The sequence below is a fragment of the Aspergillus pseudotamarii genome (assembly GCF_009193445.1).
Source record: "Aspergillus pseudotamarii strain CBS 117625 unplaced genomic scaffold BDV38scaffold_92, whole genome shotgun sequence".
Lineage (NCBI taxonomy): Eukaryota > Fungi > Ascomycota > Eurotiomycetes > Eurotiales > Aspergillaceae > Aspergillus > Aspergillus pseudotamarii.
The window spans coordinates 33,828-55,545 of NW_022475106.1; the positions used below are offsets into that span (position 1 = coordinate 33,828).

The following is a 21,718-nucleotide window of genomic DNA, read 5'->3' on the forward strand; positions in this document are numbered from 1 at the left end:
ATGAAACCCTCCACCAGTGGCGAGAGTGACAGGACGCGATTGGAACCGACTGATGAGGAGGTGGCCAAACTACCGTCCCAGAAATTCGAGGATGAGGTGGTCGACTGGAATGGCCCGGACGACCCCGATAATCCCCTCAACTGGTCAACCGCTAAAAGCTTCGGTCATGTCGTTATCGTCGCCGTCTTATCGATGGTTGTGTAAGTGTCCCCCAAATGGGATGGATGTCCAACCCCGGGCCGCACTAACACACGGTCAGGAACATCGCCTCAACAATGGTCGCTCCCGCAATGGAGGGCGTAGTCAGAGACTTGGAGATCACCAGTAGAACGCTAGGAACCCTGGCAGTGAGTATTTATCTTCTGGGGTTCGCGCTGGGCCCCCTCTTCATCTCGTCTCTCTCTGAGATGTATGGGCGGCTCATCGTTTATCACATTTCTAACGCCGTGTTCGTCATCTTCGTCGTGGCCTGCGCGTTGAGCCATACGCCGGCTCAATTCCTGGTCTTCCGATTCATCAATGGCTGCGCGGGAGCGGCGCCCCTAGCCCTAGGCGGCGGGACCATTGCGGATGTCATTCCGGTCGAGAAACGGGGTGCCGCTGCTGCGCTATTTGGGCTAGGACCCCTTCTGGGACCGGTACGTGACCTTCCTTCTTTGGTGCGAGTTATACTAAGCGAACCAGGTGCTGGGGCCGGTGATTGGGGGCTTTATAGCCGAAGGGAAAAGCTGGCGGTGGACCTTCTGGGTGGTCGCAATCCTGGTAAAACTTCATATTCTGGCATGTTGTCTATAATGCTGACAATCACGGGCAGGGAGGGGCAGCATCGCTCGGGACACTCATCTTCATGCGCGAAACACATCCGAACACGCTGCTAGAACGGAAGGCCGCCTACTTGCGACGCTCAACTGGGAACCCCCGCCTCCGATCGAAACTCGATCGCGGCCTGTCAAATCAGCAGATCATCCTCACCTCCCTCGTCCGACCAACCAAACTCCTCCTATTTTCCCCAATCGTGTTAGTTATGTCGATCTATGTGGCTCTCATCTTTGGCCTCCTATACCTGCTGTTTGCCACTTTCAGCATGGTGTTTGAAGGCCAGTACGGCTTCAGCACGGGGATCTCTGGTCTGGCCTATCTAGGGCTGGGCATTGGTGAGCTCGTCGGGCTATTCACATTCGGTATCTTAAGCGACCGCATTCTGAAGGCGAAGATGGCTGCGGAGAATGTGCAGGAACCCAAACCTGAGTATCGCCTCGTCCTAATGATGTGGTTCCCTCCGGTTATTGGGCCGGGCCTGTTTATCTACGGCTGGACAGCGTACTACCAGGTGCATTGGATGGTTCCCATCGTTGGGACATTCATCGTCGGCTTTGGCTCCTTCTTCGTGATCATGCCTTCACAGCTCTATCTAGTGGACCTATTTGGGTCGGAGGCGGCTGCGTCTGCGCTGGGGGCGAACATTCTCCTGCGCTCACTGTTTGGAGCCTTCCTGCCGCTCGCTGGCTCGCACATGTATGCAACACTCAACTATGGTTGGGGCAATACCTTGTTGGGCTTCTTGGCGCTGGTCTTTGCACCTGTGCCTATGTTGTTCTATCGGTACGGGGAATGGCTGCGTAGCCGAACGACCGTCCGGCTCTGACGCTTGTTGTTTTTGTAGGATATTTATAGATACAGCCCTACGGCGACATGGATGTTTCCCCTTTACAATGCCATTGGCTATACCTGCAATCGTAAACGTAATACAGAAGTGGAGTAAGCCAGGCAGATACGAAAAGCCAGTGCAGACCCCACTGACCAAGGGCCGCCGATAGGGGGGATGGGTTGATACGAGATGCAAGACCCCGGCGCTCCCACCCATACAAGCTTGTTCCTAACAAGCAACGGAGTACACTAACGCAAACCTCAATACAAAGGTTTCATGGTCTTATCTAACCTAGAGATATATGATTTGATCACAATATCTATAGAAATATCTGTACGAAGATAATATATTAGACAGGGCCCGTATAAAGTGAGGTTAAGGATATCGCGCGGTCTCGGTTAACCCGGGAACAGAAGGGTAAATCATTAGAGGTTTTGTAGTGATAACCCTAACCACTTCTAAAAGTTAACTCTAGAAACCTAGAAAACGATAATCTGCTACCACACGATACTACCTTATAAGAAACGAACCACCTAGTAATACCAGGCAATAGTAACCTGCGCTTATCTGAAATAGGGACACACACTAGTCTGGTGTCCTGTTTGGGGGCTAACAAACCACTAGACAGAATCTCACACTTCTTGCGACCCAGCGAAGTCGCCAAGATCCGGTACATCTTGAAGAATCGCAACCTCACTCGACGATCTTGGGATGACCACCTCACACGTGGCTGACAGTCATGCCGGGGTTGTACATAGACTAGTCGACACATGGCATGATGGGGTCCATTCCCGAATTAGCCGGCATTCCAATCAGCGACCAATTCAGGCTCGAGTTAGCACGTTGGTCAGAGGTATCAGCTCATATGAGATACAGTTTTAGTATCATGTCAACCTGGTAGAACCCATTGGGAACTAAAAGATGACTGGAGCGAACTAGACCAAACAAAAGCAATACATGCAACAGTGGTTGCCTCAGGCAGCAATTCCCCGCCGCAAGCGATGTGCCGGGGCCCTGATTAGGCCCTAAATACACCGGAGGAGCCCTTACAATACACCCAATTTATGGAATACGGAAGGATTCGAGTGGCGCCTTGGCACGTCGAGTATTGGTCACTAAGTATGGTGCGCTGGATGGCGACTTCCAAGTTGCGCGGGTAGTAGATTCCGTTCTTCATGTCTCTCCTAAAATTATATATCTGGGAACCATGTCTGACCCCAACAACACTTTCCAATGGATTGCCAACTCTTGCCAAGCTGCGAGACCACACAGCCTCCCCCAATTACTGCCACAGAACGATTTTACCGAGTAGCCAAGAATTGACCTGTGGAATCTAACCATGTCTGCCACGTGGGCACAATCGTACCGCACCTCGTGCGACCGATGCCGGTCGCAGAAATTGAGGTGTGTCCCGTCTCTCAACGGGGATTGCCAACGGTGCATGCGCGCTCGAATGCCTTGTGTGTTCAGCCGCCGAGCTCGCAGTGGACGCCAGCCCAAGAGGGTGAACCATGTGGAAGGTACTCCACCTACCGATTCATCAGGATCCAGCGCGGATGATCCTCTGGCGTCGATCATCCGTGTGGATCCCTTGACGGATCCTTCACTGGGCACGATCTTCGCAGAGATCCTCCTTGATCATTCGGGAACTACACCAGTCCTACCTGTCCATATGCCGTACCCGGGATGGAAAGCAGGCTGGTGGTATGCGTCTGAATCGCCGGGCTCAGACTTTGATCTGGACAAAGCCGCAAACATGTTAGATCAGCAAAATTTCGACCACGGCGACAGGAGCCACTCTAAGGCAGTGCCCAGCATATCCAGCTCAGACCCATTGGGCGACAGCCAAACGTCATCCGCTCAAGTTCACGGCCTCTCTTCGATCCTAGTCGCAATGACCAACTACAAAGGTGACCTTCACTACTACCGCACAACAGCCATCGACGCAAAGCACAATAGCAGCAGCAGCATCTACGACTATCCGATCGGTGGGGCAACATCCCTGGCACAGTCCCTCAGGGAGCTCGTATCGAGGCAGACATGGCAGCACAGCGAGCTTTCTCATCAAGACCCCGCGCTGGAGAAAACAATCGACACTCCCACACTGCTGCTGATGCTTTCATGCTACATCTCACTGATCAACATCTACGATACGGTGATCTGCGACCTGCAAAGGCTTTTAGCGCTTCTTCCCGCTGCAACGTTATCAAGACCGGAATCACAATGGGGACTGCGACTGGGAGATCTGCCGCTCACTAATGACGGATGTGTACGCACACTAAACGCCGTTCAGATATTGCTGGATGCCTTAAATGCCATCGAGAACGATCTTGGTATGTTCACTTTTGTGTTCCGCGTAGCAGACCTGCAACTGACACCATCCAGAGCATGTAAAAGACCTCAACGACAACATGTTAGAGTCCTTGTTTAGAAGGGACACCAGCACTGGGACGACATTCGAGAAGGGGATAAGTAGCGGTCTTCGGGTGAAGATTGAACAGTTACAAGGCAAGTTAAAGCATAATTTAAATCTATAGTGGACCAATTCTCTAGATAAACACGAGATGCGATCTGGACGTTGGTATCTTTCAATGCTTCCTGATTCGATGTGCCACATGTCCATGGGTTGGGAATCAAGGTGATATGTAAAGTAACAAACACCACAAACGACCTCCATCTATTATGTCCTTCCAACATTCTGTGATTCCACCGATCATTTTCCAGCGCGAACTTCCCAACAACAGGATTCAACCCTCGTGGATATGGTCTGCTATCTAAGTTGATCAACCTATACACCCGCTGTGCTAGGCTGAATGAGCTTAGTATAGTATTTTGGTCTAATCTAGTGAAGTCAACAGCCGAGGTATGCGACATGTAGGAGTACACAATATTTGTGCACTATTATACTAAACTATGACTTTTATTTTAGAGTGGTCTCTCGTTTCCAGGATAACATACAAGTTGACTGTGATATACATATACATATTTTTTTTTCTTTCATTGGTATTAAAACACCTCACTCCTAAATCAGCATGTTCCTGCTTCGGTAGACCAAACAGCGGCCATGGAACGCAGCACCCAAATCAAATTCCATGTTAAATTCCTGCAGTGGTTGGAGTACACCTCTTGAATTGGCTCCCCAGTCATGCATATTGTCGGGGGCATGTATGACACGTAGTAATCGGTCGGACTCTGTCACCTAGAGAACGCTAGCAGCGATGCGGCCCTGATTCCTACCTTGGTGATGGTAGCCTATATTCCTTGCGTGCGGTGATACCTGTGACCTTCTCACTTCATATGTCGGTCGTTTTAGGTACCCTCCTCGCTGAGTGATATACTAATGACGCACGTTCTTTGACCTTTGTGCGTTGATTGACAATACTCCAGTCAGTTTATTCCCACATATGTACAGCCATGAATTCCCATAGTGGAAGGTGAGGCCACCCCAAGGTCTATTCTACTTTCGTTTGCTAGTACGAAAGGTTTTACTGAGATAGTCACCGCCAAGTCGCTACTGCGCTTCCAACAGCCAAGCAGCGAATAACGCATGACTAGCATTCACCGAAAAAAGAGCCAAGAAGACGAATTGAGATGATATCCACAGTGAGAAAATTATTGTCTACTTAGCTCGCAATTCCATCCCACACTTTCGCAAACTGCAGTTCCGTTGAGCCCGTATGACTCGTCCGAAGTCCATGAGTAGTTGAAGCCCTATCGTGGGCGAAGAATCGCACACCGATTGTTTCTTCCGCGGCATACAGTCGCGTGGAGATCGCAGTCCGGCCATTTACGAATATCTCCAGAACCGAATTGTCTCGCCATGCGTGGATATCCAAAGTTTCCGTACATTCTTCCCCGCTACTGGGGTCGGAGACTGTGAACAAGGTGTGTGGTGCTACTTCAGGTGAACTGTTGATCAAAGATGCATCACGTCCAGAGAAGCTTGGCCGTAAAACTGTAAATGTTTCAAGCTGTGGCTCAAATAACATTATAGTTGCACGTTCGGAGTCTACCCATTTGATTAGTACGTATTCTCACAAACAATTCGCTTATCACTCCTCACCTCGCGAATGATTAATCGATACTCCCACGTTGGAGCACTTTTGGGAGATCTTGAATGAACACTCAAGCTCCCATTGCTTGCTCAGCCCTTTCTCTGGTAATAATTCCACTCCGCTGGCACTGGCTCCAAGACACAACCTCCCCAATTGGGAGAGCTGCACGCTTGGGGCGCTTCGAAGATGTTGAACCAGAGGCTGATAGGGTCCACTTGCAAGGGTCTGAATAGTGGAAGCTCCTCCGTTCACGGAATGGGTCTTAATAGAAGTGATACAGGGCAAATCGGAGACCAAAGAGCCCACTACATTGCGCAGAGTCTGCAAATAGAGTTGTCGAGGCATCGATAAAACTCCACTCCATCCTTGTTGGTGACGGAGATCATCGCACAGGTCGTCTTCAGTGATCCAACCCCAGAAGATATGGCTCTGACTTCGGGGGTCAAAAAATGAGTTGGCAGCGTACAAGCATCCATGGTCAAGGTGGCCTCCAAAGTTAAATGACATACTGGCAGAGCCATTAGACTCATCTTTTCCAAGGTCACCTGACATCCAAAGCTGGTTTCGTCTTGGGCGTGATGGACTTGCAGTGCTCGGGGGCCATTTTGAGATGTCCTCAAGGCATCCTTCAGTTCCCATGATGAGAAAGTCAGAGATTGAGTGGGGGTCATTCCCATCACGTAGCGACAGAAAGTTAGTAACCTCCCAGTTCTTGCCAAGATCGCCCGACCACCGTGATGGTCTAAAATTCAGACCAGGATTGGCGATAGGGCCGATGTATTTCCAGTCAGTGAAATCGTTTGGGTTGACTCTGTAAAGGAAGCTGGTGGGGGTTATATTTCTAATGCCTCCAGAAATGATCCCGAACATGGTCTCCTTCGGGTCCAACCCTAGGGTCTTACTCATGTTGGGCCATGGACCACAGAACGGATCTCTCCAACCAGTGACATCGAGGCCTTCAGGTTCGCCTCCAAGGATAGGATTTAGATCACTTTTTCGCCATGTTTTGCCCATATCTGAAGAGGTCGCAACGCTCAATGTCTCACAGCCCCTTGGATGGTCGAGGGTATAATGGATCGGGAGGGCGCTGACTGAGGTGTATATATAGTTAAGTGACTCATCCTGCCCCTTGACGAAACACCCAGTAAAGACGCCTTTGGAGTCATAGTCATTTTCTGGAAGAAGAACGGGTTGCTTTATGACTTTCCACGAAACCAGATCGTGAGAAGTCGCAGTGCCCCAAGCGATATCACCCCAGTCAGGACCATTGGGATTCCACTGAAAGGAGAGATAGTACATTCCAGTGGATGGATCATACCCAGGAGCGCATGGGTCATTGATCCATCCTTCTTGAGGCATCAAGTGGAAAGCTGGACGCCATCTTGTAGACGTTGGGAGGTCGGCCGTAAGGCTCTCAGGAGTAGTGAGCCCTGTTGAGCCAGAGGATGCAGAGCTATGCAAGATTTCCTCGCGGGCTGACGTACTCATCCTGAGTTTGTGTTGTTTGTGTTCAAAGGCAATAGAGGAAGACATAATAGTGTGCGAAGGCATTTGTCCAATTTTAAAGGCTTGAATGTTGACAACTATGACGACCGGGGAATCACCGGGGAATCTACCAATGGCTGCTTCGCCGACATTCTCCCTGAGAAACCACTTTAGCTCTTCTTAGACCCCTGAAAGGTTTGTACAAAACCTTTGGGAGCAACTGTCATGTCAGCCCCAAGCGCCCCGGAAGCGAATTTTGTGGAGTACCCCCGCGGATCTGCAGTGGAACCATCGTCTAGCTGTGGTTGGACTGCATCGGAGCCTCCCCGGAGAAACCAGGTGACGAAAGCAGTTAATCTCAAATGCATGGGCCTCCAATTTTTTAATGCTACATGTTTCCCCGAGCTGTCCCCAGGTTCTCCCCAGGTATCTGAAGCCAGTAATCCTGAGGTCTTGGTATTGAGCCTGTTGTCTTGAAGTATGGCATTTAAATTTCGACTGCCCCTTGACTGTAATTTGTCACTACAGGCACAAGAACATATCGCTCTTTACTTTGATGTTCCCCAATTCCATTTACGACGAGAATATTGTTCACATCCTTTACCATGACTTCTTCTTCTGTCGGGAAAACCTGGTGGAAAGAGGCCGTCATTTACCAGATTTATCCCGCTAGCTTCCTCGACAGCGACGGTGATGGGCTTGGGGACATTCCCGGTATTATCAGTAAGGTACCTTATATCAAGTCTCTAGGAGTAGACGGGATATGGCTCTCCCCGATCTTTGCTTCACCTCAAAAAGACATGGGTTATGATGTCGCCGACTACCGCTCCATCCACGCCCCTTACGGCACCGTCGAGGACGTCGAAGAGTTGATCAGCCAGCTTCACGCACATGATATGCGTATCCTCATGGACCTTGTCGTCAATCACACAAGCGACCAGCATTCGTGGTTCAAAGAGTCCCGCAGCTCCCGAACGAACGCCAAACGTGACTGGTACATCTGGCGTGATCCTAAATATGATGCCCAGGGCAACCGGAAGGAGCCCAACAATTGGAAATCTATGTTCGGTGGTAGTGCATGGGCCTTTGACGAGCCTACCGGCCAGTACTATCTCGCACTCTTTCTGCCCAGCCAGCCCGATCTCAACTGGGAAAACGCAGCCATGCGCAGAGCCACCCAAGATGACATGCGCTTCTGGCTCGATCGAGGGGTGGATGGGTTTCGCATCGACAGCATGAATCTGATGTCCAAGCACCCCGATCTCCCGGATGGTAAGATCGTCAATGACGGGCCCTACCAATCCGGCGCCGAATATTTTGCTTCCGGACCGAAAATGCATGATTATATCCGCGAAATGAGAACAGAAGTCTTTGATATGTACGACGTGATGACGGTTGGGGAGCTTGGCTTCATCAAGGACGAAAGGTCGGTCAGCGAGTATGTCGCCCAAGATCGACATGAGCTGAACATGCTCTTCACTGGCGACATTGTGGACATAGACTTCGGACCGAACGCAAAGTACGAGCGAAATGATTTTCATCCCCGAAAGATCCGCAAAATTACTAATCTTTGGCAAACTACCATGCCAAAGGTTGGAGGGTGGAACACCGTCTATCTCGATAATCATGATAGTGGCCGCTCGCTCTCTCGATATGCCTCTGACCTCCCTGAACACCGCTCAACTGCGGCGACAATGCTGGCAACTTACCTAACTACTTTGAGTGGCACCCCCTTCATACTTGCTGGCCAAGAGATCGGCATGGCGAATCTGAGCAAGGATTATGGTATCGACGCATACATCGATGTGGAGGGACGGAACTACTACATGGAAGTACTAAAAGCAAGGGGCGGCGATATTTCCAGCATGGATGATGTCCTACGGGAGCTGCAACGGAAGTCAAGGGATCACGGACGACTGCCGATGCAATGGGACAACTCGCCTAATGCTGGCTTCACTAGGGCTGAATCTAGGCCATGGATGACCATTAACAAAGACTACGGTGAATGGAACGTTGCCAGTCAGCTCGAGGACCCCAACAGCATCCTGGCCTACTGGAAACGCATGCTTGCGTTGCGAAAAGAATACTCTGATCTTTTCGTCTATGGATCCTTCTGTGCCCTGGAAGAAACTGAAACGGGTGAGATGGTTCTAGGGTATGAGCGCAGCTGGAGCGAGGCGAAGAAGAGGGCCGTGGTGTTGTTGAATTTTTCTGATCAAACCCACGCGGTCCCTGTCAGAAGGTATGAGGGTTTCTCGGTGTTAATTTCGAACCAAGGCGAGATTGATCGCGTGGAAGGCCATATTAAGCTGCACCCATATGGGGCTGTGGTACTGTCGAACTTTTAAACCACTGGAAGCTTGAGATTGGAACAAGCTTTGATTCTAGACCATCATGGTTTCTACATTCGGCTTAACACCACGTAGATACGTTCCAGGCCAATTTAGCGTTTCAAATTCTAGTCTTCTCGCACAAATTGCTGCTCACGGTAATCCCAAAATCTCGACAGAGATCAGAGAGGCTCCTAGGGCCTTGCATCAACGCAATATTATAAGGTGGGGAAAGTGTATTGGGTTTTCGATTACAGACACTAATATATCTACTAGATGTGAATCGACTGATTAAGGACTACTGTGAGAGTTGATAGGGGTCTTAGAAGGAATTAATAATGTTCCAACAAATCCAATGTGTTTAGGAAAAGAAATTCATTAAACCTCGATGGAAAATAAGTTCCAGTGAAGGCCTGAGTTTATTCACCTCTCATATATAATGCAAAGTAATCTGCGCTATATATTATTTCTATTATTTGGATCACAATAAGTAACTAAATCGAACTCGGTTCGCTCTGCCTTCTATGATATATAAATATGACGATAATCACAACGGCACAACCTGGTAGATAGTCTCAGTCATTGCCTAATATCATGGATACCCTACTCGCTCCTTCCTTGATAGATTGCCAGATACTTTACTCATTGCAGTCGCCCTTAGAGACACGTTGCCTCAGCTCCAGCGAGGTTTCATACGACCTCCACTTCCACATAGGTATCTTAGCCGCATACATCTCATCAATCTCAGCGAAAGTCCGACCTCGTGTTTCTGGGAGTGAGAAAAAGAAAAACACTATTATACCAGCCATGCAACCTGCAAAAACGAGGTATGTCTTCGCCCCAAGGTTTGCAGCATCCGCTGATGTGAGCTGTGGGACAACCAACGTGGTAATCACCGCTGTGGTTTGTGCACAGGCGACTGTATAAGACATGGTATGATGACGTAGCTTGGGAGTGGCCATCTCGGAAGGCATCAGATTTGACAACGAGTAGAATGAAGATGCCCAGAAGAAATTGAAAATGAAGGATAACGCAGCAATGGCCATGGTAGCTTGGCTGTTTCCTTGAATAAAGGCTAGGCCACCGGCCACGGCGTCTATGACGAACAGAATTGCCATTCCAACAAATGCAGTCGGACGCCGGCCGGCACGGTCAATAACGAAAGGAGCTGCAATAGTCCCGGCAAGTGTACAGCAGGAGGCGATGATTGTCAAGGAGAATGGGTTTCCAATTCCCAGCTCCGTCAGAAAGACTGTTGTGTACGTTGTCGACAAAATGATGCCTGATATTTGGTTCAAGGAGAAAAAGGACCCTGCGGTCAGAGTTCTTCCAAGATGTTGAGGCTGGAAGATGTGCCAGAACTTGGCCTGAGATTGCAATTCTTGCTCGTTTTGATAAGAAATCGTCATTACGCGAAGCTCATTATCCACTGCTTCATCGCTGCAGCCTCGTAATTTGCGCAAATTGCGTCGTGCTCGTTCCATATCACCTTTGCCAGCAAGCCATTGTGGACTTTCAGGAAGCAGAGTTGTCAGAAAGAAGAGAATGACTGGCAAAGCACATTGAACAGCAAGTGGGATCTGGAAGGCTAAGGGCCCATTGATCTTCTCGGTCCCGAAGACCACAACGGTACCAACCACCCCGGCTGCGAGGTTTAGAATGTTGGCTGCGCTGACGGCTCTTCCTCGTATAGCTGAAGGGACCACCTAGCTGTGCCGTCAGTATTCCAGCAGCAGTGACAACTGAGAGTCGGGATTACCTCAGAGATATACAAGGGGTAGGTAGCATTCGCAAGCCCCAACGCCACTCCGTTGATTGAACGTCCGCCAACAAAGCATGCTAAGTTTGGAGCAAAGACTTGAAGCAATCCGCCCCCAATAGAGGTCACGTAGGCAAGAAGCAAAGGCCATTTGCGGCCAAAGCGGAAGTTCAAGGGCGAGGCAAGGAGACCGCCGGTCACAGAACCAACAAGCGGAAGGGAAAACACCAGATTTTGATTGCGAGCTGTGAGGACGTACGCGCCACTGGCCGAGTTGAGCCCTTGAAACTTCATTACCTGAAACTGGATGAGTAACTTTCCTCATCATGGGGCAGGTCAGGCCACACTCACAAAGGCTGGCAATGCAGCAACTGGGGAGATGATTTTGTCGTCGAAGCCAAACAGGAACGACGCAGCACCAACCACTGTGCAAGTGACGATCAGACAAGTGTTGATTGCGTTCCTTGTTTGGCCATCTGGTAATACATCTATATGTTGGACGTCAACTGAGTCCCCATCATCTTTTCTATCTTTGAAAGACATGGTGCGAATCTTGGGTAGTGAATGTCAATGAATGTGATCTATTTCAGTCCTCAGTGCGAGCAAAGTAGATCCAGGGCCATGGGGAGCTTTAAGTACAATGTCCCTTGCATTCTACTATAGGGTATTTACTATTCGGTATCCTATAGGTACTCAATGCGTACAGTTCGCGGGAGACCCTTTCCCCGCGGGGTTAGAACGGAGCATAGAGTTTCCCCGATGCTCCCCAATTTGCCATAAACTCTGGGGTGCTGTCCAATTTCGCCGAAAGCTCTCCGCTCAACGCCTCCCAATTCTCTCCGGCGAAAGCCCGACAAAGTTCGTATTATTAGCTCAGCGAGGAATTCCATAACGGAAAGAGATTATGAGTGAATCTCGCTCAGACACCTTTAGGCCAAACACGATGTCCCAAGGTTCGAGTGTCTGTAGTGGGCTGCTCGATACTTATGGTGGTAGTCGAAATCTGTTTAGCATCTTGATATATCTTGCGATAATGAAGACTCGTCGAGCGATTGCAGCGACTTGTGGTATAAATCTCAGCAAACAGATGGTTGGTGAACATAGCAATGACATGAACCGGAAGAAAACTCGGGGTGCACCGCATGTAGTCAGAAGGCGCGTTGAGAGAAGACAGCTAGATTGTCGGAGGAGAAGTAGCCTTTCCTCTAATAGATTGGATCATACATCCAACCTTTTATGCCCTTGGCCTCCTTTACTACGAAATACTTGTTAAAGGATGATAGTTTGAAGGTCATACTTGGAGGTATCCTCTCCGCTCTCTCGAGCCTTATCTCCCGTATGATTGTGTGTGTTTCATCATATTATTCCCTATATTATTTGTAGAATATTCTCAAGAAACGATTACCATACCCCGCATCAGAATTCCTGTTCCATGAACGATAAAGATGAAATTGCAGGATTAGATGTCACTATCTCTCCCAGGGCTGTATGTCGAGGCGTGACACTAGTCCCTTTTCCGTTATTTAATAGCCGCGCTGATCAGATGAGAGCCGAAGATACTCCGGCAATGCCCTGCCAAGGGGGTCTAAGTTTTATTGATGTTAGATATACCCACACTAGACGACCATAGGGCCCCAGCGTCGGCCACAACATCCGATAGACCCACCAGCATAGCTGTCAAACTTGCGCTCCCCTCTCGCCCCAATAGAGTCAAAGCTTTGTACTCCACCTCGACTTTGGAGACTCTTCCATGGGATAGATGTCATCATTATATACAAAATGTCCGACCCTTGTATTGGACAGCTCTGTTTTCCAGTCGTAAAGAAGAGTTTCACTGGACAGGGTCAAATTATCACCAATCATCCACCCCCGACCAATGTACGTACTTGATTCGATGGTCGAGCTATTGTCACGTACTCACTGACATTATTCCTGTAGCAGCAAAATGCGTATTACCGAGCTTACCATCTTTACCTACAAGGCCAATTATAACTATGGCACCTATGCTATGTCAGGAGGACGAGTGAATGATGGCGAGCCGTCTCTCGTGATTCGTATCCGTACCGACAGCGGCATCGAAGGCTGGGCTGAAAATGCCCCGTTAGGTAGTGACTATCTACCAAGTTCGTTCACCGGCGAGCTCGCTGCTCTGAAGGAGCTTGGGCCGGGGATTTTGGGCCTTGACCCTCGGTCACCGGCAGCTATAAGTGCAATGCTTTATCGCGCGATGATGTCAGGCATTGCTGCGAAATCGATTATAGATATGGCCTGTTGGGATATCCTGGGAAAGTCAGTGGGGCTACCAACTCACGTTCTGCTTGGTGGCTGCCTTACCAAAGAGCCGTCAGCCTTTTGTGTTATTGGATTTGGAGAGCCTTCTATTGCTGTCAAGAAGGCATTGGCTGAATCATAGAAAGGTGTGGTAGTCATGCAATTGACAGTCGGAGATGATCCTCTGGAGGATGCCCGGTGGATGCCTGCGATTCTTGAAGCACTGCCCGAACATATCAAGCTCTTCCCAGATGCAAACGCGGGATGGACCCTTGAACAGGCCTTGACATACTGCCGAGCACTGGGGCAACATGACCTACGCCTTATGCCTTTGGAACAACCATGCCGAACCCTAGCGGATTCTGCCGAGGTCGGTCGGCGAACTGGAGTGCCAATTATTCTCGACGAGTGCATTTTCACCATGGCCGATCTAGCAGCGGCCCACGCGGCGGGTATCACGGGAGTCAACATTAAAATTTCGCGCGTCGGCGGGTTTACGAAGGCCCGAGTCATGCGTGATGCCGCGGTTGCTCTTGACATGATGGTTACTATTGACGATAGTTGGGGATGCGCGCTTACGACTGCGGAGAATCTTCAAATGGCCGCGTCCACTGGACCTGATAGACTCCGTGCTGTTGACTGCTATGCAGAGTGGACAAACCCAATGATTGCAGATGCCCCTCGAATGCAAAAGTCTAACGGTGGCGTTGTCCCTCTAGACACCCCTGGGAATGGGTTTGGGAGTGTGGATCTCAGCTTCTTAGGGGAGCCCATATTCAAAATTGCAGCATAGTGTATTCCCAGTATTTTAAGCACAAGCTTGACGAGACCAAAAGCCCTCGCTGAATTTAACTTACCTTGAAAGTATCTAATTGCTGCTCCCACTCTTTCTATTTTGAAGTTTTTAAATCGTGTTTCATCGCTCCACCACAAATCCGTTTCGATTGATTTGCCTTTCTTACGTGCCATTTTTCTAAGCCAAGTGAGCTACTTGCTATGCTCGAAACTTTTAATTCCAACCACAGATTGTTCTCAATGACCAAAATTCAGCTGGATTGGACTTTGGAACTGCATCATGGATTCCGGAGTGGGTTCTGACTTCTGATCCCCCCCCGGCATGTATATGTGCCGGTTGCTATTTTCATCTTACACAGGCCATGTCTTTGGCATTTCCGAAACATAAGAGTTCAAAAGCATGCCCTCCATAGCGCAGATCACCATTACCCAAAACAAATACACTCAGAACCAACTTAACGTGGGATATCATGTTTTCTCCAAATATTCCTACTTGGTCTGGTCAAACACTTCAACCAAGCAATCCGTACACAACATCAGACAACAGACTCAATCGTATGTTACCCACGTTGCAGCTTGCAGTCAAAGCCAAGCCAGTGATTTCGGAATTATATACACTGCTCAACATCAGACACCATCAGTGACGCACAGATGACGGGGCGAATATCGGAGATGTGCTTCGGGTCAAGCCGTCACACCGCTCATCGGCTCGTTCGGCACTGGGCTCTGTCGGTAAATTTATCGGTCAGATAGCGGGTCTGGGGATGCCGATCTCCCTTGAAGTAGGGGTGGTGAGATTGCGGAGATTCATCGGAGCCAAGGGTAATTATGGAGTTGACTGTCCGCGGCTAAATCCTTGACGATAATACCGCGAGACGATGGGTCATGAAATGGCCCATGGCAGCTAGGGTAATGTCAGTGGCATATTTGTAATGTGAAAATCTGGCGGCCGCCATGTTCGATTCGTTTCCTGGAGACGATCGTCAAAATAGCCTGCAGCATGCACAAATCCATATTCGCACCACCAAAATTTACGAAGTGTTCGGAATTTGGTAAAAACATAAGTTTCTTCTTCAATTTATCTATTCTATTCGAGATGAGATTGATGCACTTGTGTCTAAATTATTCACCATTGATCGAGTCGAAGGGTGTTCAGGCTTCGTGCATTTTCTCTTATATTGGGGGTTCAGACGTCTACATGAAGCACCAACATCGTCTGAATTACTCTGCCAGTGCACCGCGCCAAGAAATTACCTCCACTACAAGGACAATGAGATAGCATTGTGGAACTAAGTTCATATTTCTCCGAAGAAACTTCGGCTTGGAGAATGTTTGGGCCCCCTGGGGAATGAGATCACGTGTCGTTGTGTTCTAAATACGATCTATAAAAATGATGATTCTGTGAGATCCAGCCAAATCATTTCTCTTTCCCAATATTCATGATTATACCATGGTCGCTCTCTTGAAAGCTCTCGGCTTGGGCCTTCTGGCCAGCCCCACATGGGCTATGGACTATAAGGAACCCTACCGACCCCAGTTCCATTTCTCCCCTGCCAAAGGGTGGACGAATGACCCTTCTGGGCTAGTATACCACAATGGAACATACCACCTCTTTTTTCAACACAATCCGGCGGGAATTGAGTGGGGTAACTTGTCCTGGGGCCATGCGACGAGTCATGACTTGACTCATTGGAAAGAGGAGCCCGTTGCCCTCCTTGCCCGAGGTTTCCCCCAAAATGTGACTGAGATGTTCTTCACTGGCAGCGCCGTTGCCGACGTACACAACACCAGTGGGTTTGGAGCCAACGGCAAGACCCCTTTGGTTGCCGTGTACACTTCCTTCGTAAGTCTATTTGTGCCTTCGTCGAGCTAAACACAAATCGACTAACTCGCATATCTGGTAAGTACGATGTTACGCAGACTCTACCTAGTGGCAAGAAGGTGAAAGCCAATCAGCAATCCCAGTCAATTGCATACAGCATAGACGATGGTATGACATGGACAACCTATGACGCCGGAAATCCTATTCTCCAAGTCCCACCAGCACCATACCAAGAAGAATGGGAGAACTTTCGAGACCCATTCGTGTTTTGGCATGAACAAACCCACAAATGGATCATGGTGACTGCTGTGGCCAAGTTGCATAAGCTTGTACTTTGGACCTCCGGCAATTTGAAGGACTGGGAAGTTGCGAGTGAATTTGGGCCATTCAACGCCGTCGGTGGTGTGTGGGAATGCCCTAACTTATTCCCTCTCGCTCTCGACAACGATGCGTCGAACATAAAATGGGTCTTAGTGTTGGGACTCAACCCTGGAGGGCCACCAGGCACAGTCGGTTCGGGAACACAATACTTCATTGGGGACTTTAACGGAACGACTTTTGTTGCCGATGATGAAAGTGTTCACCCGGGGAACAAGACCGCGAATTGGATGGATTGGGGTCCAGACTACTACGCCGCTGCTACATATAACGGTCTGCCGGACACTGATCGTAGTGTGATTGCATGGATGAGTAATTGGCAGTACAACGCGAAAATCCCAGCATACCCTTGGCACGGCGGAATGGCGACTCCTCGACACCTGTCCTTGAAGACAATCGGCCAGAAGCCAACCTTGATTCAGCAACCGTATTCCAACTTGGAATCGATCGAGAGCCACCCGAGAAACTCAGTTTGGAAGTCATTCGCTGAAGGAAAGAAGGATCTCGGCTCTGTGGGTAAAACGCTAGATATCGACTTGGAATTCTCTCCCTGCGGTGCAGCTGAGTTCGGAATCATTGTCCAAGCGACCTCTGACTGGAAACAGCAAACCCGAATTGGCTACAACGTTACAAGCCAGCATATCTTCGTCGATCGAACAAAGTCAGGTGATGTCTCTTTTGACGAGACCTTCGCGAGGGTATACCATGCGCCATTGGTTCCAAATTCCGAGGGAATTGTACACCTTCGGATACTGGTCGATTGGTCGAGTGTTGAAGTATTTGGAGGTCAGGGAGAGTCGACTCTGACCGCCCAGATATTCCCCAGCAGAAATGCGACTTTCGCGCAGCTATTCTCGCATGGTGGAAACACTGAAAATGTCAAGTTTGGCATCCGGAAGGTGTCCTCGACTTGGAACTAGAAAAGCCATATGCATTGGAGATAATACACTGCAGCAAGAAAACATCGCGCAGATTCCCAAAATAGATGTGCAAGGATCCCAAGTGGTACCCTAAAAGTCGTCCAAGTTTCTACATCAAACGAAACGAACCAAGTTAAAACCTACGATAGATAATTAGATACTAAGCCATGCGCATGGATGAATTATACAAAGATAAACGTCAGTGTGTACGTCATTTCAAAGATCCAAGAGCCGGGGGGCAAATAGAAAAGGCTAGAGAAGGTCAAGAATCTCTCTTTGGCACGGTGGAACCGATGCTGCACTCTGATTTGCGGGCCCTCCAATTCAGTGAATGGAAAGCTATGAGTGACCTGTTAATGGTGGCAATGGCTCTTGGGCCATACTATATCCAAGGACCTTACGGCATAGCAAGATTCACATGGATGGAGAAATCGAGAGGCGATTGCTTTGCCGCCAGGCCCCCCGAGCCTGACACAGCTTTGGAATCATTACTCAGAGCTGTCTGAAGAGATCCGTTCGGTTTCACGTGTGCTCACAAAGATCTTGGTTGGGATTAACTGCTGCCTGGGGGAGGGATTCGAGCTGGTCAGACTATACGAGAGATGCGGAAAGCTTTCACGAAGAGGTTGTCCCAACCTGCGGTACCAACTTGGTGAATTGGCTCAGGCTGGTAGTTGAGGAAGAGAAGCTCGTACAGAACTCATAGTATGATAACAACGAAACGTGGTTTTTACAAGTGCCTTCGCAGTCACAGAAGGCTGTACTTAGCTTACCGGCGATCTAGGGATAGAATCGATCAGATTGGCGCAATGTTGATTTGAAGAGCCTTAATCCTTACTCGATTCATATTTCAGAAATCCTCACAAAGGGTATGGCGAGTAGTAGACATGCGGACGAGGCCAGTGAAGGTACAAACCAATCAACAATGAAAAGGTGATGCGTGCAAGAAGAACGTTCCAATGAAGTTACATTAGTGTATGTTTATGACCCAGCTCAAGAATCATTAACCTACATCCTCGCTTGTACGTTAGGAGCTATGAAAGGCCTGTTTCCGGAGCCATACCACAAAAACAGAACGCTCCTGCTCTTGGCCTTGCTACACAAGATAGGTTCATATCAGCTCTGTCAGAAGGCTTTTGGTTGCTACAGATTATTATGCAACAACGTACCAGGAGATATTATGTCTGATACTGCTGAATTCCTATTGATCCACACCACTTTGTTATAGACACAGTTCGTCGACATCATTGCTTCCAGTTTTTTTTCGCATCTAATCAGCCATAGACTGGGTAAGTGCACCTGACCTTTGGTCGCCTTTTGGATCCTGGTCCTTTTCAAGAAAGTTAAGGGAGAACTGGCGTTTTTCTCGTGCGATATTGAGGCCCGCTGACTGAAACTCAGTCAAAAGCGGCATACAAGCTCGCTAGGGGCTCACCAAAGCTTTTAAACAAACCCTAACATTGCGCTCTCAGGTGGAAGCACCACCATCCAAAAGATCAAGAAAGAGCTCTCAATCTGTCAATCCTTATTTTGTCTGGACCCGGTGACAAGGAGAGATGGAGCAGAAAGAGAAAACCGTCCTTGGAACTTTTGCTAAATCAGTGAACAAAATAGAGCTCTAGACAGGTGAAGGACCCTCTAGCACAAACGTATCCATCTTATGGACAAATTAAGCTCAGACTATCGATGTAGAATTTGCCAACGAGAGCTGCTACGAGCAATATTCAGCTTGGGACCAGCGTATCAATTCTCTAAGGTCCTCTAATATCCACATTATTGGGCAGTTGGAATTCGATATAAGCCTATACTGCGGGTAAATATCACGAATAAGTTACCCAATTCTTCCCGCATAGAATAGTGCTCGATGAGCTTTACTAGATGATTTAACTGCTCCTGTGGTTTGTATAACCCAAGAAGTGATGTTGACCACTGACACTATGAAATCCCTTCCACAGTGATCTCTATAAATTAGTTCCACCAGTACAGTATAGCACTAGTGTAAACGGAAATTGTGCGGCCTTCACCTATTCTATTTAGGTAGTAAATATAGAGCTTCCGTCAACAAAATGGTAATCAATATAAATTAACAAATCAATAGTTATGAAAAATGAATGTATGAGGGTCTACTCCTTAAAACTCTGCGTATTATACCTGCTTAATCCTCTCAATCCGATCCTTCTGGACACCCAGACAACCTTCTAAATTAGCAATTGTTCATAAAGTTGAAACAGGAGCTTCAGCAGCGATGGCTGAATCGTTAGGAATCTTTCAACCTCCGAGATAGCAACCATTATGGGTGACAGCTTCACTAGCACCCCGAGTTCTACTTCCTACACCAATAGTCCCCTTGAATTTACTAGAGCACATGGCCAAAATCAGCACCGGAAAATATGCTCAACTGAAACAATGTGGAGAGGCTTTTGTGATATTTGTACAATACCTTGTTTTGCTTCCAATTTCCTATTCCCTTGTTCATGGGGTATTAAGACGAGAAACATATGACTGTCTTACCCAAGAAATGCTCAACATTCAGGCCATCACCGCAATCGAGTACTCGAAACGATAAAATCATCTTGAATATGAGGTCTTATCTTCAAAATCCGAGGCGGCGTTAGAATGACGCCAACCTGTAAAAGGTTTTTAGGGAAGTAGTAATAGTTACGTGTGTTTGTTTCTCTGAAATGCGAACTGTAGCTACACTTCCGAATAACATCGAATTTATATACAATCACGAGGATTCTCTTATCGTACCTTATCCCCGGCCGTTATATCAACTAAACCTACCAAAAACACTACATAATAGTATCTTTTTTTACTATATCTATATATTAGGAGGGTGTATAAGGGTCTAGATATAAATACCACATAAGGATTACGATTTGCCTCGAGTTCAACTTAGTTTCACCGGTACGGTTGAATGATGTCTGAATTTGTAAAGTACCGGCAAGGAACCCGTGCCTCATACGTGTAGACATAGCCTAAGCTGCTGCGTGCAGGGAAGGCATCAGCTCTATTCGACAGGAATAGGATCTTCAAATCCTTAGCGTCCTTCTTAGCTTCCTTTGACATCTCAAAGACCAAAAAATATATTCAATTTCCGCCACCACCTAGACCGGTATTCATATCCTAGGCTTCTCCATGGCGATCCTCACATAGACAGTTCGTTCCGGGGAGCACGCAGTAGCGACGTCGCATCGTAAAGGGATTAAACTAGAATGGTCGGTTTTTCTTCTCTTTTTGTATTTCGGATTACTTCGATCACCGGGCTTTTCCGGCTTGGTTGGCTGCCTCTGTAGTAGAACGGATATCAGTAATGGTTCGATAATGGTGTGGACCAGCGGAACGAAAACGCAAATCGCAGGCTTACCTCGTCTTGTGGCATCCTCCAGCAAACCGACATCCACTTCCGACCGGGGCAGGACAACGTAGCGAACCACGCTACCACGGATAAACATGTTCTTCACGGACGACAGGTGAGGGTACTTGTCCAGGTCCAGGACGTCCACATCGTCGAGCTTGATGTTGAGGTATTGGTCGACGGATTTCAGTATCCCGCGGATGCGAATGTCATTTTTGAGCTCGATAATCACGGTCTGGTTTGTGAGAGTCTTGAAGAAACTGTATTGGGTCAGACAAGCTTGCTTCTTTTATTTGATCTACCAGTCGTGGGCCGGCATACCTGAAGAAGAGCATGGTTGCGGCGGGAAGGTTATTGACGGTGCAGGTGGGGTTTCGGTGTTTATAGGGCTATCGCATTGCCTCGTGGAGTATATGTGTGGACGGTAAGTACAATTGCCCTGCACTTCCCAGCGAGCAATTCGGGATACAATGGACAGAGCGCAAATGTGGGGGAATATAACGCCGTTGATGTGATGTTGTCAGTCGCAATCTAATCTGCTGCCGGTCGGGTGTCACGTGAGAATGGACTTTTGTGTCCATGTTCAGCAAGCTTGCTTCACTACTAGTAGCAATGACCAAACAATGTTATTCAGAGTCTTCCCAATCCAATAGAAAGCTGTCAACGAACGAATACAACTTCTATATAGGTGTCTAATTCCAGGCAAAAAGTATTGTTACTTTTTATTATTACACGTGTTATTGAAAGATAGTTCCGGTATGAGCTCTGCTCCTGTATCGTACATTTGCCCAACACGCCCGAAGTTAGTTATATTCCTCAAAAGCTCTCGCATAACATGAGCTTTGGAAAAGAGGCTCGAATTTCGGCGTCAATCGATCTTGTACATTACATTAATAC

General features: G+C 48.3%; 10 protein-coding genes across 10 annotated transcripts; 7 read left to right on the plus strand and 3 right to left on the minus strand.

Moving 5' to 3' along the window:
• On the plus strand, nt 1-1,645 carry BDV38DRAFT_297333 (MFS transporter; the record flags this gene model as incomplete). Its single annotated transcript, XM_032063105.1, has 4 exons — nt 1-200; nt 260-638; nt 685-762; nt 815-1,645. The coding sequence occupies 4 exons, from the start codon at nt 1-3 to the stop codon at nt 1,643-1,645; spliced, it is 1,488 nt and encodes a 495-aa protein (XP_031908094.1).
• Nucleotides 1,646-2,893: 1,248 nt separating this feature from the next.
• On the plus strand, nt 2,894-4,690 carry BDV38DRAFT_262394 (Zn(II)2Cys6 transcription factor domain-containing protein). The gene is made up of 2 exons (XM_032056098.1): nt 2,894-3,981; nt 4,034-4,690. Exons 1-2 carry the CDS (start codon nt 2,988-2,990, stop codon nt 4,183-4,185), a joined length of 1,146 nt encoding a protein of 381 aa, XP_031908095.1. The 5' UTR covers nt 2,894-2,987; the 3' UTR covers nt 4,186-4,690.
• Nucleotides 4,691-5,271: 581 nt separating this feature from the next.
• BDV38DRAFT_288112 (glycoside hydrolase family 32 protein) lies at nt 5,272-7,236 on the minus strand (the record flags this gene model as incomplete). The annotated part of the gene is made up of 2 exons (XM_032060989.1): nt 5,272-5,657; nt 5,712-7,236. 2 exons carry the CDS (start codon nt 7,234-7,236, stop codon nt 5,272-5,274), a joined length of 1,911 nt encoding a protein of 636 aa, XP_031908096.1.
• A 444-nt stretch (nt 7,237-7,680) lies between these two features.
• BDV38DRAFT_297335 (alpha-glucosidase) lies at nt 7,681-9,813 on the plus strand (the record flags this gene model as incomplete). The annotated part of the gene is made up of 2 exons (XM_032063106.1): nt 7,681-9,430; nt 9,795-9,813. Exons 1-2 carry the CDS (start codon nt 7,794-7,796, stop codon nt 9,811-9,813), a joined length of 1,656 nt encoding a protein of 551 aa, XP_031908097.1. The 5' UTR covers nt 7,681-7,793.
• Nucleotides 9,814-10,082: 269 nt separating this feature from the next.
• Nucleotides 10,083-11,820, minus strand: BDV38DRAFT_297337 (general substrate transporter; the record flags this gene model as incomplete). The annotated part of the gene is made up of 3 exons (XM_032063107.1): nt 10,083-11,224; nt 11,278-11,574; nt 11,629-11,820. The coding sequence occupies 3 exons, from the start codon at nt 11,818-11,820 to the stop codon at nt 10,157-10,159; spliced, it is 1,557 nt and encodes a 518-aa protein (XP_031908098.1). The 3' UTR covers nt 10,083-10,156.
• Nucleotides 11,821-13,222: 1,402 nt separating this feature from the next.
• Nucleotides 13,223-14,341, plus strand: BDV38DRAFT_297339 (mandelate racemase/muconate lactonizing enzyme family protein; the record flags this gene model as incomplete). The annotated part of the gene is made up of 2 exons (XM_032063108.1): nt 13,223-13,631; nt 13,695-14,341. The coding sequence occupies 2 exons, from the start codon at nt 13,223-13,225 to the stop codon at nt 14,339-14,341; spliced, it is 1,056 nt and encodes a 351-aa protein (XP_031908099.1).
• A 1,452-nt stretch (nt 14,342-15,793) lies between these two features.
• On the plus strand, nt 15,794-17,603 carry BDV38DRAFT_297341 (glycoside hydrolase family 32 protein; the record flags this gene model as incomplete). Its single annotated transcript, XM_032063109.1, has 2 exons — nt 15,794-16,186; nt 16,249-17,603. The coding sequence occupies 2 exons, from the start codon at nt 15,794-15,796 to the stop codon at nt 17,461-17,463; spliced, it is 1,608 nt and encodes a 535-aa protein (XP_031908100.1). The 3' UTR covers nt 17,464-17,603.
• Nucleotides 17,604-17,661: 58 nt separating this feature from the next.
• On the plus strand, nt 17,662-18,163 carry BDV38DRAFT_262397 (uncharacterized protein). The gene has a single exon (XM_032056099.1). It carries the CDS (start codon nt 17,757-17,759, stop codon nt 17,967-17,969), a length of 213 nt encoding a protein of 70 aa, XP_031908101.1. The 5' UTR covers nt 17,662-17,756; the 3' UTR covers nt 17,970-18,163.
• A 1,345-nt stretch (nt 18,164-19,508) lies between these two features.
• Nucleotides 19,509-20,059, plus strand: BDV38DRAFT_262398 (uncharacterized protein). Its single transcript, XM_032056100.1, has one exon. It carries the CDS (start codon nt 19,756-19,758, stop codon nt 19,963-19,965), a length of 210 nt encoding a protein of 69 aa, XP_031908102.1. The 5' UTR covers nt 19,509-19,755; the 3' UTR covers nt 19,966-20,059.
• A 567-nt stretch (nt 20,060-20,626) lies between these two features.
• BDV38DRAFT_225266 (Sm-like protein LSM2) lies at nt 20,627-21,497 on the minus strand. The gene is made up of 3 exons (XM_032052847.1): nt 21,143-21,497; nt 20,831-21,081; nt 20,627-20,753 (listed from the first exon to the last, which is right to left on the minus strand). The coding sequence occupies exons 1-3, from the start codon at nt 21,154-21,156 to the stop codon at nt 20,722-20,724; spliced, it is 297 nt and encodes a 98-aa protein (XP_031908103.1). The 5' UTR covers nt 21,157-21,497; the 3' UTR covers nt 20,627-20,721.
• Between the last annotated feature and the right edge of the window lie 221 nt (nt 21,498-21,718).

What these genes read in the sequence shown, in the direction of transcription:
- BDV38DRAFT_262394 (XM_032056098.1), top strand. Translation starts at nt 2,988, where the DNA reads ATGTCTGCCACGTGGGCACAATCGTACCGCACCTCGTGCGACCGATGC. An exon ending in TGCCATCGAGAACGATCTTG is followed by an intron (nt 3,982 to 4,033) that starts GTATGTTCACTT and finishes GACACCATCCAG; the next exon opens with AGCATGTAAAAGACCTCAAC.
- BDV38DRAFT_262397 (XM_032056099.1), top strand. Translation starts at nt 17,757, where the DNA reads ATGCTGCACTCTGATTTGCGGGCCCTCCAATTCAGTGAATGGAAAGCT.
- BDV38DRAFT_262398 (XM_032056100.1), top strand. Translation starts at nt 19,756, where the DNA reads ATGGGTGACAGCTTCACTAGCACCCCGAGTTCTACTTCCTACACCAAT.
- BDV38DRAFT_225266 (XM_032052847.1), bottom strand. An exon ending in GGAGGATGCCACAAGACGAG is followed by an intron (nt 20,754 to 20,830) that starts GTAAGCCTGCGA and finishes GTTCTACTACAG; the next exon opens with AGGCAGCCAACCAAGCCGGA.